The sequence below is a fragment of the Triticum urartu genome, chromosome 7 (genome assembly GCF_003073215.2).
Source record: "Triticum urartu cultivar G1812 chromosome 7, Tu2.1, whole genome shotgun sequence".
NCBI lineage: Eukaryota > Viridiplantae > Streptophyta > Magnoliopsida > Poales > Poaceae > Triticum > Triticum urartu.
This window is the reverse complement of record NC_053028.1, coordinates 185,559,007-185,575,084: the sequence shown is the minus strand read 5'-3', so window position 1 is coordinate 185,575,084 and position 16,078 is coordinate 185,559,007. Positions and strand designations below refer to the sequence as shown.

Genomic DNA, 16,078 nt, shown 5'->3' with positions numbered 1-16,078 from the left:
GCAGCGCCGGCGGGACCGCCTACTCCCGCCTCCCGTGGCCGGCTGTGCTGCCGCGCAGGCCTCAGCGCCCCCTACTACTCCCACCGCTGCCCAGGGCATCCCTCTACTCACCCACACCCCCTGTTATTCTGCGGTGACGACAGCCTCACACCGCAGCCGAACCGGTGAATGCTCTGGTGCTCTCGGCGTGGCGTGGTCAACCGTCGTCGTCGTCGTCCACCGCCCTGGTGCTCTCGGTGTGGCGTGGTCAGCGTGGTCAACGACCGACATGCATCTGAAGTGCACTGTACGTGGAGAGGCTGACAGTTGGGTCCACGGCCGCAAGCAAGGAAATGCCTACTTATTACGCGCAAAATAATGATTTCCTCCACCTGACATCTGGGACCCACCGAAACGTCCTCTGTATTTCGTGAAAAAAACGTTACCGCCGCTGACAGCTCGAAACCACCAGCTATATCTTCGCACGCAAGGAAGTGCCTCCTTATTACGCACAAAAAAATGAATACTCCCCCTGCTAGCTGGGACCCAGTATAGTGGGCCTACTAAGTTGACAGGGACAAAGGGCTTTGTCAACTTAGTCAATATGCACGATTCTAGCTTGACTGGCCGTACGATGTCCATCCAACGGCCGTAGTGCTTCTTCAACCTCTGGTCTTCTTGCTCCAGCCGCCCAAAGCAGCACCGGTCGTGCCGCCTGCTCCTGCCTCCCGTGGCCGGCTGTGCTGCCGCGGAGGCCTCACCGCCCCCATACTACTCCCACCGCTGGCCAGGCCATCCCTCCACTCCACTCACCCACACCCCCTGTTATTCTACGGCGATGGTAGCGCAGCCGAACCAGTGAACCCTCGTACTCCTCTCTGCGTGGGCATCCACTGCCACGTCTTCCCCGGCTCTACGTCGTCCCCTTCCTAGGCCTCGCCATCGTCCACCGCCGTGGTGCTGTCGACGCGGCGTGGTCAATGTGGTCAACGACCGAATTCCATCGGAAGAATACTGTATGTGGAGAGGCTGACAGCTGGGTCCATGGCAGCCACAAGGAAGTGCCTCCTTATTACGCGGAAAATAATTATTCCTCCACCTGACAGCAGGGACCCACCGGATGCCCACCAGTATATCGCGAAAAAAACGTTTGCCCCTGACTGCTGGGACCCACCCGACGGGCCACCGTATTTCGCGAAAAAAACGTTCCCCCTGCTGTCAGCTCGGACCCACCGGAAGTGCCTCCTTTACGCACAAAAAAATGAATACCCCCCTGCTAGCTGGGACTCACCTTGGTGGGAGGCTGACTTGTGGGCCTACTAAGTTGACGGGGACGGAGGGCTTTGTCAACTTAGTCAATATGCACGATTCTAGCTCCAGTGACCGTACGATGTCCATCCAACGGCCGTAGTGCTTCTTCAACCTCTGGTCTTCTTGCTCCAGCCACCGAAACCAGCGCCGGTCGTGCCTCGTGCTCCTGCCTCCCGTGGTCGGCTGCGATGCGGCGGAGGCCTCACCGTCCCTACTACTCCCACCACTGGCCAGGCCATCCCTCTACTCACCCACACCCCCTGTTATTCTGCGGCGACGGCAGCCTCACATAGCAGCGAACCAGTGAACCCTCGTACTCCTCTACGCGTGGGCATCCTCTGCCGCGTCTTCCCCGGCTCCGCGTTGTCCCCTTCCTAGGCCTCGCCGTCGTCCACCGCCCTGGTGCTCTCGGCGCGGCATGGTCAACGTGGTCAAGGAACGACTTCCATCGGACATGGACTGTACGTGGAGAGGCTGACAGCTGGGTCCACGGCCGCAGCAAGGAAGTGCCTCCTTATTACGTGCAAAATAATTATTCCTCCACCTAATAGCGGGGACCCACCGGACGGGCCATCGTATTTCGCCCCCTGACTTCTGGGACCCACCAGCTACATCTTCGCACGCAAGGAAGTGCCTGACAGTCGGGACCCACCTGGTCGAAGCGTACGTAGCGTTGTCATTCTGGTCGCGAACGTGTATGTACATATATACTGGTGGATGTAGAGGCGCGCACCGGTCGTAGTAGAGGCGGCCAGGGTGCAAGAAAGAAAATACGGCCACATATGTGTACATACGGGCGGGGTCTCGAACGCCTACTCGCGCATACGTATGGCCAGGGCTCGTGTACATGGCTGGGTCGGAACGGAGAAACAACGTCGTCGTCGTGTTTATGGGGAGGCAACGGAATGCGTCGTGTTCATGGGGAGGCAACGGAATGCGTCGTGTTCATGGGGAGGCAACGAAATGCGTTGAGTTCATCGGGAGGGCTTGGACGGAATAGGCGATGGAAACAAGGCCTGGCGTACCGCAGAACGGAGGAAACGGCCTTGTGTTCGACCGACCACGTTCAAAACGGGATCCTGTTCATCGGGAGGGGTCTGGCATACTGCAAAATGGAGGAAACGGACCTCCTACGGTCGAAACGGGGGTCCTGTTGATCGGGAGGGGTGTGGCGTACCGCAAAACGGACGAAACGGACTTGTGTTGGAGCGCTACGGTCAAAACGGGGGTCCTGTTCATCAGGAGGGGTGTGGCGTACCGCAAAACGGGACTCCACGGGATACTGTTCATCTCCACCGTCGACCCCCTCCAGCCTCCACCTGCGACTGTTCATCCACGGGCTCCTGTTCATCCAGCCTCCACCGCGCGCTACTCCACCGGCTACTGTTCAACCAGCCCTCTCCACGGGCTCCTGTTCAACCACCCCTCCACGGGCTACTGTTCATCCTGCCCTTCACCGTCTACTGTTCATCCTGCCCTCCACGGGGTGGTCCTGTTCATCCAGCCCTTCACGGGGTCCTGTTCATCCAGCATCAACCGGCTCGATCGATCGGGGCTGTTCATCCAGAGGCAACATCGATCGGCTTCAGTTAGCAGCAATAGCGAAGGAATCGCTCGATCGGGTTCAGTTAACAGCCATCGATCGATCGCTCGGGTTCAGTAACACGTAGCCTGCAGTGCAATCGCTCGGGTTCAGTTAGAGCCCAACGCCTCGCTCGGGTTCAGTTAGAGCCAACGCCTCGCACACACGCGCGTACGTGTACGAGAGAAACGCGCATCGCTCGGCCCCCGACCTCCCACCGTAACCGGGAACTCCCCGAAATTTTCCTCCCCCTCGCTTCTACCATGATTTTTTCCGTCATGGACGGCCCAAAGAATGTCATGCAGCTGCGTCTCCGGCCTGCCCAGGACGAAAAGCCCATTTTCTGTCATGATTTTTTGTCATAGAAGTAGGAGCCCACCACATCTATGATGATACCGGGTTTTGTCACAATTATCATCATAGAAGTGTCATATGTATGACAGAAAAAAATTTCGTTCGGCCCAAAATGTCACGGATGTGTCTTTTTTTTTGTAGTGCTCTAGGGCATATTTCCTTCAAATTAAGCTTAGACTCAAATCATTTATCGGAAGCAATGTGAGATCCTAACGTCACAGAAAAAATATTACCATGATAACAATCAAGAAACCTATTATCCCAATTTTAAATCAACCCAGAAGGCGATTGACGGGCTAACCTTGCTGAGAATTCGACCTGAACCACAGTCCGTTACACACCAAGGAGAGGAACGCTAGGCAAGAACGAGTGTGTTGGTGGCGGACAATCACAGTGGAGCTAATGAACCAAGCTTGGAGTTAGCCCCTGCGAAGTTGTCGAGCGTCCTGACAAAAGAAGGCACGAGGAATCACGATCCAAGTAATTTGGGCTAGTAACTGACATGCAGCACCATCGAACACGAAGCAACATGGTAAAAATGGGGCGACCAACTCAATTTACCACCAAATTATACATGAAATAGGGGAAATAGAGACATTGGGCAACCTAGCCAAGAAGATCGATGGGGGGCGTCGGGGAAAAACGCACACAACCATAGTCCATAAGCGATTATAGAGATCTCACCCTGGACGCACTGAAACCTCGTTGTGGTCACCATGACAACGCATCGTTCCCGTCGTCTCCATGCCAGCGCCTCTGAAGTCTGAACCACTTGGGGGTACTCCTTGCATCGTGGATTCACAAGAATCCAGCTCGGTTTAGGGTTGCGAGGAGGTGCTCACCCTACCTCGCCTGGGTGATCGAGCGAGGTTAGATCCGGCGGCGGCGCAACCAAGGAATCCACACATGATGTAGGAACAAATTTGGTAAGCGCCGTGAGCGATCTGAGAGTGGAGCCCCTCCCCATTGCATCTTGAGGGTAAACGTGAAAAAGAGGATGGTGGCGGCTGGGCAAAGACAAGGCGGCGTTCCACGGATGGGGGGTGTTCGACAGTGGCTGCACAACCGCTCCGATTGTGAGAGAGAGACGAGAGGTCAGGGAGAGGGAGGAGATTGGATTTGTTCGTTTAGCCATCCTGATGAACTGATGCATCGTTTCGGCCATTGGGTGGCTAATACAAGAAGGAGCAACGGCCCAGTCCAACTTAATGATAGACCCCCAAAATTGTTACCAGAGGAGCGGCCCATCAAAGCTAGCGCTGGTTAGCAGCGAATGAAGCAAGCCTAAGTGCGATTCAGAGTTAATCAGATGATAAAAAATGCCCAGAATCAATGATCGAACGGCTACCAATGCTGATGGCCGAAGAGGACAGGAAAAGTGCTCAGTTATAAATGTATCTTTTTTTAGACAAACTCCGAAGCTTTATTTATGACGTCACAATGTTTACATGGATGAAAGAGAGTCCATCCGGCTGGCCCAACCAAACATGTCGGCCAGCCGGAAGGGATAAAGCGTGCCTCGCGAGCTTGTGAGCCTCGATATTCGAGCTCCTAAATTCATGACAAAAATTACAAAAATTGAAAGATGAACTATGCTCTATTATTTCATGTATAACCTCTCCATACTCCGTTGGATTCTTCTCTCGGATGTCTTCAACCACCACCTTCGAGTCCGATGCCACTTTTATGTCTGTAACATTCAGATCATCAGCGAGGGCTAGTGCCTCCCTGACCGCCATGCATTCGAGTGTCGCTGGATCGGATATGCCACCGAAGACCACAGCCGATGCCCCCAAAAACTGGCCAGTGCAATCTCTCGATATCGCTGCAACAGCTCCATGTTTCCTTCCCCTCCCAACTGTAGCATCAACGTTTATTTTTGTCAGCCCCGCCGGTGGAGCGATCCAGCCCGTTGGTCGCTGCACAGGAGCGCCGGGTTGCCTCGCCGTGCCCGGATGAACAGCCTTGAGCTCATTGATATAAGACTAGACAAAAGCATGGACTGAAAAGGACTCTAGTAAATGTGTTCATGGATCGCCTTGCGTCGAGCAGCCCATAATGCCCAAAGTGTAACCACCAGGGTAGTAAACTCTTCATGCGCTAGAGCATTGTGCATGGCAAAAAGCCAGCTCTTTGCATCAGTTTCTTCATTCCTGGTCACCACATCGATGATCTGCTCAGAAGACATGGCCCAAGTGCTTCGGGATACTGTGCAATTAAGCAAAGCATGCCTCCAAGTATCTTCAGCTCCGCGAAGGCAGCACGCAGGTGTATCTGCCATGTTACGATGATGCAGAAGTGCCGCGGTCGGGGTGGTGTTCTTCGCAAATCTCCATAGGAAAATCTTCAGCTTCGAGGGTACTCTAATCCCCCAAAGCTTAGTCCAGCCCTCACTATCTCCATGTGAATGAGATGGCCCTCATTGCTCATACAGCCAGGCTTCTCTGCTTAGTTTCTTCTATTGAATCATACGGTACGCAGTTCTTACAGTGAAGATACCCCTCCTGTCCTCACTCCAAGCCCAAAAGTCCTCAATTTGTCTAGTGCAAAGAGGAATTTGTAAGATTGTCTCCGCATCGATTGGAATAAAGGTTGCCCGAACCAGCGGTTCATTCCAAGAGCCTGTGGTGTGGTTGATAAGTTCTGAGACTAGGTGAGGTGGATCATGGGCCAGAGATGTTATCGATCTCTTCATCACCGTGCGGGGTAGCCAGTTATCATGCCATATATCCGTGGTTTCCCCGTTTCCTATCCTCCCCGCTAGTCCTTGCACCATTATGTCACGGCCATCCAAGATAGCTCGCCAAATTTGTGATGGATGAATGCCCAGCCGAGCTGCAAACAGAGAGTCTTCCGGGAAATAGACACCCTTGAGGATGCGGGCGCTAAGCGACGTGGGGTTCTGAAGCAACTTCCACGCATGTTTCGACAGTAGGGCAAGGTTAAAGATCTCCAAGTCCCTAAAACCGAGCCCACCAAAGTGTTTTGGCTTTGTCATCTCGTCCCAGGCTACCCAACTTGGCTTGCGCTTCCCCTGCTTGCTTCCCCACCAAAATTGTCTGATCAGGGAGGTGATGTTCTCGCATAATCCCCTTGGGAGGCGGAAACATGACATAGAAAAAACCGGTATAGACTGCGCCACCGCCTTAATGAGCACTTCCTTTCCTGCTGCAGACAAAAGTTTTTCCATCCACCCTCTAATTTTCTCCCACACCCGGTCTATCAAATATCGGAAAGTGCCATTCTTTGCATGCCCAACATCAATAGGCATCCCCAAGTACCTGTCACTGAGAGATTCATTATGCACGTTCAGAGTGTTCTTGATACTGTCTCTCATGACCTGAGGGCAACCTCTGCTAAAGAAGATAAAAGACTTCTCATGATTTATGCGCTGACCTGATGCCATACAGTAGCGTTCCAACAAGTTTGATGCTGCAACAGCCCCTTCAACACTCGATTTAAACATCAACATGCTATCATCGGCAAAAAGGAGGTGGTTCACGACTGGAGCCGTGGCTGCCACCTTGATCCCTTCTAGCTGAGACGACGAGGAACTGGATTTCAGTAGGCACAAAAGGCCCTCTGCTGCGATTAAAAAGAGATATGGGGATATCGGATCTCCCTGCCGTATACCTCTGGATGGGTAAAAGGTGTCGAGTCTCTCGCCATTAAAGAGCACTGAAAAAGAAACTGACCTCACCATGTTCATTACTATCTGGACCCATGATGTAGCAAAGCCAAGCTTTATCATCATTGCATGTAGATACTCCCACTCTAGCCGATCGTATGCCTTCATCATATCGAGTTTTAGGGCACAGAAGGAGTTGACCCTGGCCTAGCTGCGTTTCATAAAGTGAAAACACTCGTATGCACTAATGATATTGTCTGTAATATTCCTGCCTGGCACAAAGGCCGATTGCTCCTCTGAAATAATGTCCGGAAGAATCTGCTTCAGTCTGTTCGCAATCACCTTGGACGCAATCTTATATAAAACGTTACATAAACTGATTGGTCAGAATTGAGTGAGCATGGAAGGGTTCATTACCTTAGGGATAAGGACCAGGACCGTGTCATTTATGCTTTCAGGGCTATCCTCTCCCCGAATTATCCTGAGGACCGCCTCTGTAACCTCGGCACCGCAAAGATCCCAATGGTGCTGATAGAAATGAGCTGGAAATCCGTCGGGTCTCGGTGCTTTGGTGGGAAACATCTGAAAAAGGGCTGCTTTAACTTCTTCTCCCTTGTACGGTGCAGTGAGTAACTCATTCATTTCATCGGTAACTTTGGTTGGTACACAGTTGAGGACCGCTTCCATATTGTTCACACCCTTTGAAGTATACAGAGTTTCATAAAATTCCTGTACCAATGCTTTCAGCTCCTCCGGATCATCTGACATGACACCAAGGGAATTTTGTAGGGCCTTTATCATATTCTTCTTTCTTCGTATGCTTGCTCTCAAGTGGAAAAATCTTGTATTTTTATCGCCCGACGATTAGCCACTCAAGTTATAAATGTATCTAAATGAGGGGAGAGTAAGAATGGGAAAACCTAAAAGACCAGCTTCTCCAACTCCTTCTTTTTTGCACTAGACAGGCAGCCAGCTTCTCGATTCCAGCTTCTTGGAGCCAGAGCGTTGGGCTCAGCTTCATGTGTGAAGTTGAGGAAGCTGGGAGTTGGAGCGTTGCCGAACAGGCCCTAAGGCGGTGCAGAAGAAAAGGGAGTTGTATGCGTTGGGTAAGGCGGACAAGAATTGCGAGACTCTTGGTGAGCATCACATGCTTCCACTAGCACTCCCATATCTTTCTCGGCAAAAAGTCGTTCCAAAACCAAATGCCACTCTTAGGTACGTAAAATATCAGAGAATCAAACATGCAAGCATGCAGATACAAAATCACTTGGTCTATTCTTCCTTAATTTTCCCGTTTGTTTGACAAGAATTGGCATTTTCTCTTTTGACCTGTAGGACCAGCATGCGGTTCTTTACAAGGGCTAACGCGTTGCTGGATGCAGCTGCCCACGCTACAATCTTCGTTTTGGTTACTGCTTTTGTGGTTAGCGGTAGGGTTGGACACTGGGGTAAAACCCCAAACTGTTAATGAGGAAAACCAGGGAAGTCAAGATTGAAAATTTAGAACCAAAGATGTCTCCAGTTTGTTTTCAGTTAAATTATGATGACTTACAGTTTGGCTAGCTAGCACTACGATATGGTTGTGATATGATAGTTTAGGTACAAAGCCATACTCTTGTGTAAAGATGGATGGTCAGTTCTTTGTCTTTTTGTTGCGGTGAACATGCTCCCAGCATTATATAGTTCGCTCAAGAGAAAGGCAATGATTTGCATTTCGAACATCACCCAGATCTAGACAAACATGCAACCTTGTAAACGCAAGTAAAGACTTAAAATTATGGACTCCGTTATGTCGAGCTCTAGGAATCGTGCAACTGGAACGGTTTTGCTAAAAGGAATCAAGGGTGCGATCTATTTCGCGTGAGCTGAACCTACGTCCAAGTCGGTAACAGCCCACGATTCAACGTCTTAGATCGGCGAGGCGGAGGAGGAGGAGTGCACGGGAACCACTTCTATTCTCAAGCTTCAATAGCATGTGGAAGAGAATCCCTTATAAGGAGGTCCAACTCCTCTCCAACTAGCAACGTGAGATTCTTCTGAAATTGTTAGATGGGCCCTAGGCCCACCGTAATATTTAACAGTGGCCACTGCGAGTTTGGGGGCTAGTGATCTTACTTACTGAATATTGTTTTCTCAAAAAAAAAAAATGTGCCCAGCAAAGATCTGGGGAAGTTCCAACTGATTTTGACCAGTGGTTTGTGAGAATTTTGCTTCTTTTTCTAGTTCATTCTTGCCCTCTTAACATACTGCTAAACTGCAGTGAGCCACTTCGTTTATTTATCAAGGCACCAAACAGTATAACAAATTATTTATCGAGGTATTACACAGTATAAAGAAAGTGACTACTAGGATTCAGTAAATTCTATCTTCAGCGTAGTACTTTTCTTCATACACTAATACTTTGTTAAAAGAAATTAAGACCAATATTGATGACCGTCGCCTCCGAAAAATTCCCCAGTGGTGTTTTCTGTATGAAGTTGTCTGTCGCGATATCCACACTCCGGTTCTCTCCATTCTCTAACTGCAAGCCAAATTTACAGAGGGCTATGCAAATTTAAAACGTTAAGGATATTTGAGATTCACTATATATCATACTTTCACTATGTCCCAGCTGACAGCTAAAATATCCAAGGCCTGAAAAATGTAGTAGTACTAGAAGATTAAGAGTGTTATTGTGAAGACATCAAGACTAAACGAACTCCCAGTTTTGCTTGTCATTGTACTCCTGAAGATACTTATCGGCTTTGCTCTCTATGGGCTGCGGAAAAGATATGAATTTTTCGAAGATGATGCTGGGTACATATGCAACACCATTGGAGATGGCACTAAAGACAGTTACAAGCATAGTAGGCTAAGATGAGCATTTGAATAACCTGGTGGGTGTAACTAATGATTCCTTTTGATGGCTGTAACAAATCAATGTTGGCTTGCTAGACTAGGATGATCATACGAGAGGTCAGAAAAGAGTATCATCATTCAATCAAAATTGGTTCATACATGGCTGTGACTGGATTCAAAGTTACATGCAGGCATCTTATGATACTCCTGATCTTCATTCCCTCTAAAGATTAATGGTACATGAAACAGTACTGCTAAGTCACAAAAATGGAATTATCTTGACACACTGGGGCAGTTAGAGAGCAATCATGTCTTACTGTTGTTACAGAACACAGCAGAGTAGCCAAATAGTCATCACCCTTTCCACACAAGCACGTTTTCAGCTATGCATCAGACAAACGAAATACAGTGTGAGCAAAGAGCTCACACATCCTTAAACAAACAAAGAACCAATCAACTAACTTGCCAAGGGAGACCCAAATAACATCAACATAGTACTATACCACTTGAGCCAACATTCTCACTGATAACTCAGTCTTAACATATAAGATAGCACTTTTCACCAAGCATCACAGCTAGTTCAGCCTTACCATAACATATAATCGCACTGAACATGACGGATAATTTAGTCTAACAAAGCCGCAGTGTCCAAACAGAGCAATGGCAACTACATAAAGTGCTGGGGTTAGTCGCTATGCAACTAGCTGTCCTCAAAGTTCTACATTGGGCATCAACGCGGCCATCCTCTTGTTAAAATCATCCTTCTCAGCTGGCGTCATCTCCTTCTTGCCATCAGGCACATCCAACATAGACATGTAGCCATAAAGGAATGCTGGGCTATACATCAAGACTAAATGGTACCATTTTGCCCTGCGATAGAAGCGCCTGCAGGGCAGTTCATGAGAGATCAGAGCCCTTGTAAACCAAGAATGTAACAGGCATATAGAACAATATCGGGCTCAAAATCATACCAGACGGGGTCCTCAGGTTTAGGCTCCACATGGGATGAGAGGTGCTTGATCAGGCCCTTCTGGTTTCCTATCTTCTCCCTGTTTTCAGACATCATGCGGTAGAGCTCTTCTTTGACCTGCTGGATCTCAGCCAAACGAGTTGCGTCCGCCTTCTGCATTGTTATTGACAGAGCAAGACAGGGAGAAACCGCATTAACCCAAATCAGGAACAGATCAATATCGAAGTTTATATCAGAAGTAGAGCAGGTATATATGCTTTATGACAGCAGTAGCACTCAAGAGGCATGCAATCAATCAATTGGCAAACAATGCAATGCTTATGTCATTCAGCACTTGAGTCTGACAGCATGCACTAGCACCAAGCTAAATTCAGTCAAGCATGCAAGTAAATTAAGACCAGCAGCATATCAACTTATCAAGCGAATTCTGAACCCAGGATTATTATGCCCTTCTTTCAGATTCAGATTGTAGCATTTGGTAAACGAGAAGGAAAAGCTAGGTTGCTAATTAAACATGCAGAGTACAATGGAAATTTACAAAAGAGGTTAGGAAGTCAGATAGATCAGGGGAGACCCTGAACTTTAGTTGATTTAAATCCTCCTTAATCAAAGCAGCCCACCCTTCCAATGTAGGAGTCACACCATCCAAGTATTTCCAGTTTGGCAGTAGCAGCATTGCTCATCATCTCAGGTAGACCCCTTGTGGTATCCCAGGTAATATGAATATGGATGGTATCCCAACAAGAGGCACTGAATGCGCAAGCAAAGAATAGGTGTATGGTGGTTTCTTCCACGTCATCATCACACAGCAGGCAAGAAAGATCCTCTCCAATATCAAAGCGCCTCCTCTTAAGCATATTCCTAGTGCTCAGTCTATCCATGAGCCATAACCAAGTGAAAACCTTCTGTTTCATGATTCACTTGGATTTCCATATGCTGGTCAGAACAGGGGAGGGTTGTATTTGCCTGAAGCAGAATCTATCTACAGCACTTATTTGGCCAGTATCGTACATCCCCCCAATATAAGATCCAATCATCAGGACTCCAAGGCTCGAGCCGCGCACTGTTCTTGATTTGGAGGTCCTGAAGCTTTTCCCGAGCCTCCAAGGATAGAGGCAGGTGAAAGTTGTGCAGATGGTCTTGAGGATCCATGAATTGCTGGACTGAGAGAACGTCCGGAAGAGCAAAAGAGAAGAGGTGCTCATATTGGTCCATCAGCAAGCCATCTTGTTCCCAAGCATCCGTCCAGAATAGAACAGTGTCACCGGCATTCACAATACAGGAGGTGATCCCTCTGTATACATCCATGTTTGAGAAAAAAAAAACATCTTTCCAGCAGAAAGATCCACAGGGTTGCATGGCATGAGGAGGGGTGTTTTCATAGTATTTTTGCCAAACCAACATCACCCAAGGCACATCCGTCATTGTGAATAAATTTGTCTATGTATTGTAACGCTTGGTTCTAAATTCTCAAATTTATAACGCCCAGCACCCCTTTGTGTTTGGGAAGGCAACCCAAATTCCAGGCAGCAAGACAGTATTAGCTAGGGATCCTGGAATCTGGCATCCCTATCAACCACCTTACAGAGTATTCAGTTCAACCACATGACAAATTGCAAAAATAGTGACCACCTGAACGTAACCTCGACGGTCACGACTAATTTAGTACCCGCATCCCGTGATGGGGATCAAGAATCCGCAATAGCTAGGGTTAGGGTTCCGACTCCACCGATGCGTGAAGGGGGCGGGGGGGCTTACCGTTGAGTGCAGGAACCGAGAGGGCGTGGGCTGGGGATGCTGCGCCACCGCCGCGGTCAGCGACGGGCGGAGGCCGCGGCCGCCGAGCCGCTTGCACACCGAGCGGACCGCCATCGCCATGAGGGCTTCGCCGAGGTTGCGCCGACTGCAGATCGAGAAAGAAGAGGAAAAAGATACGCTCCGCCCGGTCGCTCGTTTGCTTTCTTTTTTTCTTTTTCTTTTGAGGGGCGGTCGCTCGTTTTCTTTACAAGGCGCTCAGTACCGGGCCGGCCCATGTTCGCCCGCACGCTGTCTCAGAAACATACGCTTCGCCCGGTCGCTAGTTTTTCTTCGGTTTCGTTTTTTGTTTTCCTTTGCTATTATTTTGTTTTCTTCCGTTTTATTTGTTTATTTCATTATTTTTATCCTTTTTATTTTATTCGTTATTTTTTATTTTTATATTTATTTTTATTTTTTTTATTTAGTTTCCTTTGTTTCTTTCCTCGGTTTTACCGATTTTCTTTGGTTTCCTTCGGGTTTTTTCTTCCCTTTTTCACCCCTTTTCCTTTTTATTTTTTCAACACATGTATACATTTTCATAAGCATTGTACATTTTTTTCATATATACTAGGAACAATTTTTAGACACGTTTACCATTTTTCAAATACATGCTTATCAATTTTCTAATATATATTTGGTACACATTGTACATTTCTCGTATACATCTAATACATTTTTTTGATACATGTCTACTTTTTTTCATACCAGCTGTACATTTTCATATACATATAATATTAATTTTTTTATAACCTACATATAACTGAAAGTGAAATGTACATGCAACAAACTTACATTTACATATATCCTCTAGCCATATCTTTCTAGTTTCTACAAGAACAAATAAGTTAGCCTAAAAATACTGCACCATGAAATTTACTTGAACCAAAGGGGTAGATTCCTCAGCATCATCAAAGGGGATTCTAACACGAGTTTATTCCACGCAATTGCTAACGGCAACAGAAGACGCACCCACATTCCTAGATTGATCACTGATTCGGGAAAAATTAACTTCTTGCTAGACCTTACCAAGCATATCTATGAGTTTTATCAGGAACTTATGGGGTGTCGCAAACCAGAAGGGTCGAGCTTGCCATTAACATGTGGGAGGCATCTAAAAAGGTGTCTGAGCAAGAAAATGAGTTCATCTCCCTTAGTTTCTTGGAAGAAGAAATTGAGATTGCCTAAAGGGCAATGAAGATGGATGCCGCATCGGACCTGATGGTTTCCCTGTTGCTTTCTTCAAAACTTGTTGGTCCTAGCTCAAACCTCTCTTAGTGTCGGCATCAAAAAGATTAAATTCACGATTTTTGCCCTTATCCCAAAATCTCGGGTGCTGACAAGATCTCGCAATTCTGCCCCATTGCTCTTATCAATGTTATCTTTAAACTAGCGGTGAAATGCTATGCCTTGCGCCTTGGCCCTATTGCAGAAAAAATTGTGGGCCATGCCCAAACTACTTTCCTAAAGGGAAGATTTATCCTGGAAGGGGTTCTTTGCCTTAACGAAGTTATCCGCGAGCTCAAAAAGAAAAAAATACCGGTCGTTATCCTTAAGCTCGACTTCGAAAAATCCTATGACAGGGTGAGCTTGTCATTCCCACGGGAAGTGTTACATCGCAAAGGCTTCGAATCGGGTTCCATTAGTCATATTTGTCAGTTGGTTGAAGGAGGGCTGACGGCCATTATGATCAATGGGGAGGTAGGAGGTTTCTTCCGTAACCACAGAGGGCTACGTCAGGGTGACTATATATCCCCGCTGCTCTTCAACCTGGTGGTTGATTCCCTTTAGGGTATGTTACACAAGGCGAAAACGGCTAGGCACCTGAGAGGGGTGGTGCCTCATCTCCTTCCTGGTGGGATCTCTCATCTTCAATACGTGGACGACATGGTCCTTTTATTCCAGCCAAACATGCAGAGCATAACCACCATCAAAATCATCCTCTTATGCTTTGAAGCTATGTCCGGACTTAAAATCAATTTTGCTAAAATCAATGTTTACACATTGGGCCTAGAGGAAGACGAAAGTGCCAACATGGCTAACCTCTTAAACTGTAAGGTGCAGCATTACCTTTCTCATACCTAGGCCTTCCCTGTGCGCGGCTAGGGCAAGGAGGAAAGGAAGAAAAGGGAGTCAATGGTAGGGGCGGTTGGCGGCACGGGAGAAGTGGTCGACCTGTATGAGGGCTATAGCGGCGGCCGTGGCGATGCGCATACCGTTTGCAAGAGGTGGAGATAGTTTTTTTTTTTACCTAGTGGAGATAGGTTTTGAACATGTAAAAAATACAAATACTTTCTCTAAAACACAAACATTTTCCTAATTTTCGAACATGTAAAACACATGAACATTTTGATGATGTGAACAAATTTGGAAGGAGGGAACATTTTTTGAATTTATGAACAAAAAGTAACCCTTGATAAAATGTTGAATTAACATATAAACTTGACAGGAACATGGGAAGGAGCTATGGTAAAACATGACCTAAATTAGCAATTTTAAATCCTGGATACCCCCTCCCCCCCCCCCCCCCCCCCACCAAAACATAGTAAATCAAAGTGTGGAATATGTCAGAATGTATTTTAAGGATTCGAGTTTTTTCTATGTACAAATACAATAGCTGATATTGATGAAAACCTGAGTCAAAATTATGTCACCACCGTTTCGTAGCCCTGGATTATTATACATTCACATGTGTATGATGTCCTGATGGAGACCATGGGCTTAGAAAACAATTCTTCCAATTTTGTGAAGTGCAAAATGAAATGAACAATAATCCTGTAAGAGAGAAGAGGTAAAAGTAAGCATCCAGCTGAATTGTGTGTAAAGTAAAAGTTAGTGTCTTGCTGAGAAATGAGAGCAATCTCCTATATGAAAGTATAATGGAGAAATCACATAACGACTAACATCTAATATATATTTGATGTGCAGGGCCTGGCTAATATTACATCCTTCAATGTATGATGGTTACTCTAGTACCTCCTTATTTGTGCTTGTGAAGCTGCATGCTAGTACTCTTAATATAACAAATGTAATGCAGAAGAATGGCCTTCAATCACCAAACTGCAAGCTTTATGACATCGTCGCCAAACTACAAACTATAAGAGATCATATAGTTCAAAACATTCGAAACTATAGTTTTCCCATACACCTTAAACTTGGATAAGATGATGAATACTAAGGTTTTGTCAGGCTCAGAAAAAAATTGGCATAGAACACCTTGTCAAGCATTTGTCACTGATCAGGGATATAGAAATCATATCATGCTCTGACATATGAATTGATCAATATTTATGCAGATAACCTTATTATCAAACTTAGCACTGAAAATCAATTAGCTGGCATTTTTCATGGAAGATGGTATTCTATAATTATGTAAATAACTGAACATCAAACTCAAATTTAATTTGGAAGGTAGGAAACTCTGGTCCAAGCAAGAATAGCATACATGGGCAATCGAGCGTTAATTAACTTTGTGTTCAAAGCATAATTCAAAATCAAGCTACACATGTTTACTACAGGGACTAAGTGATTTAGCAAACATGTGGATTTGTATTGGACAAAATTGAATCCTAGCAAGATGGTCGCCAATCAGTATAGAGAGGAGCATTTGCTGAAAATTCCA

General features: G+C 46.9%; 1 protein-coding gene across 1 annotated transcript; it reads right to left on the bottom strand.

Moving 5' to 3' along the window:
• Nucleotides 1-10,173: 10,173 nt before the first annotated feature.
• Nucleotides 10,174-12,648, bottom strand: LOC125523125. The gene is made up of 3 exons (XM_048688176.1): nt 12,421-12,648; nt 10,664-10,815; nt 10,174-10,577 (listed from the first exon to the last, which is right to left on the bottom strand). Exons 1-3 carry the CDS (start codon nt 12,538-12,540, stop codon nt 10,403-10,405), a joined length of 447 nt encoding a protein of 148 aa, XP_048544133.1. The 5' UTR covers nt 12,541-12,648; the 3' UTR covers nt 10,174-10,402.
• Between the last annotated feature and the right edge of the window lie 3,430 nt (nt 12,649-16,078).

Bases quoted from the DNA above. Each gene is read 5' to 3' on its own strand.
- LOC125523125 (XM_048688176.1), bottom strand. From the start codon at position 12,540: ATGGCGATGGCGGTCCGCTCGGTGTGCAAGCGGCTCGGCGGCCGCGGC. The intron at 10,816-12,420 runs GTAAGCCCCCCC...ATAACAATGCAG, and splicing joins CTCGGTTCCTGCACTCAACG to AAGGCGGACGCAACTCGTTT. The intron at 10,578-10,663 runs GTATGATTTTGA...ACTGCCCTGCAG, and splicing joins AAACCTGAGGACCCCGTCTG to GCGCTTCTATCGCAGGGCAA.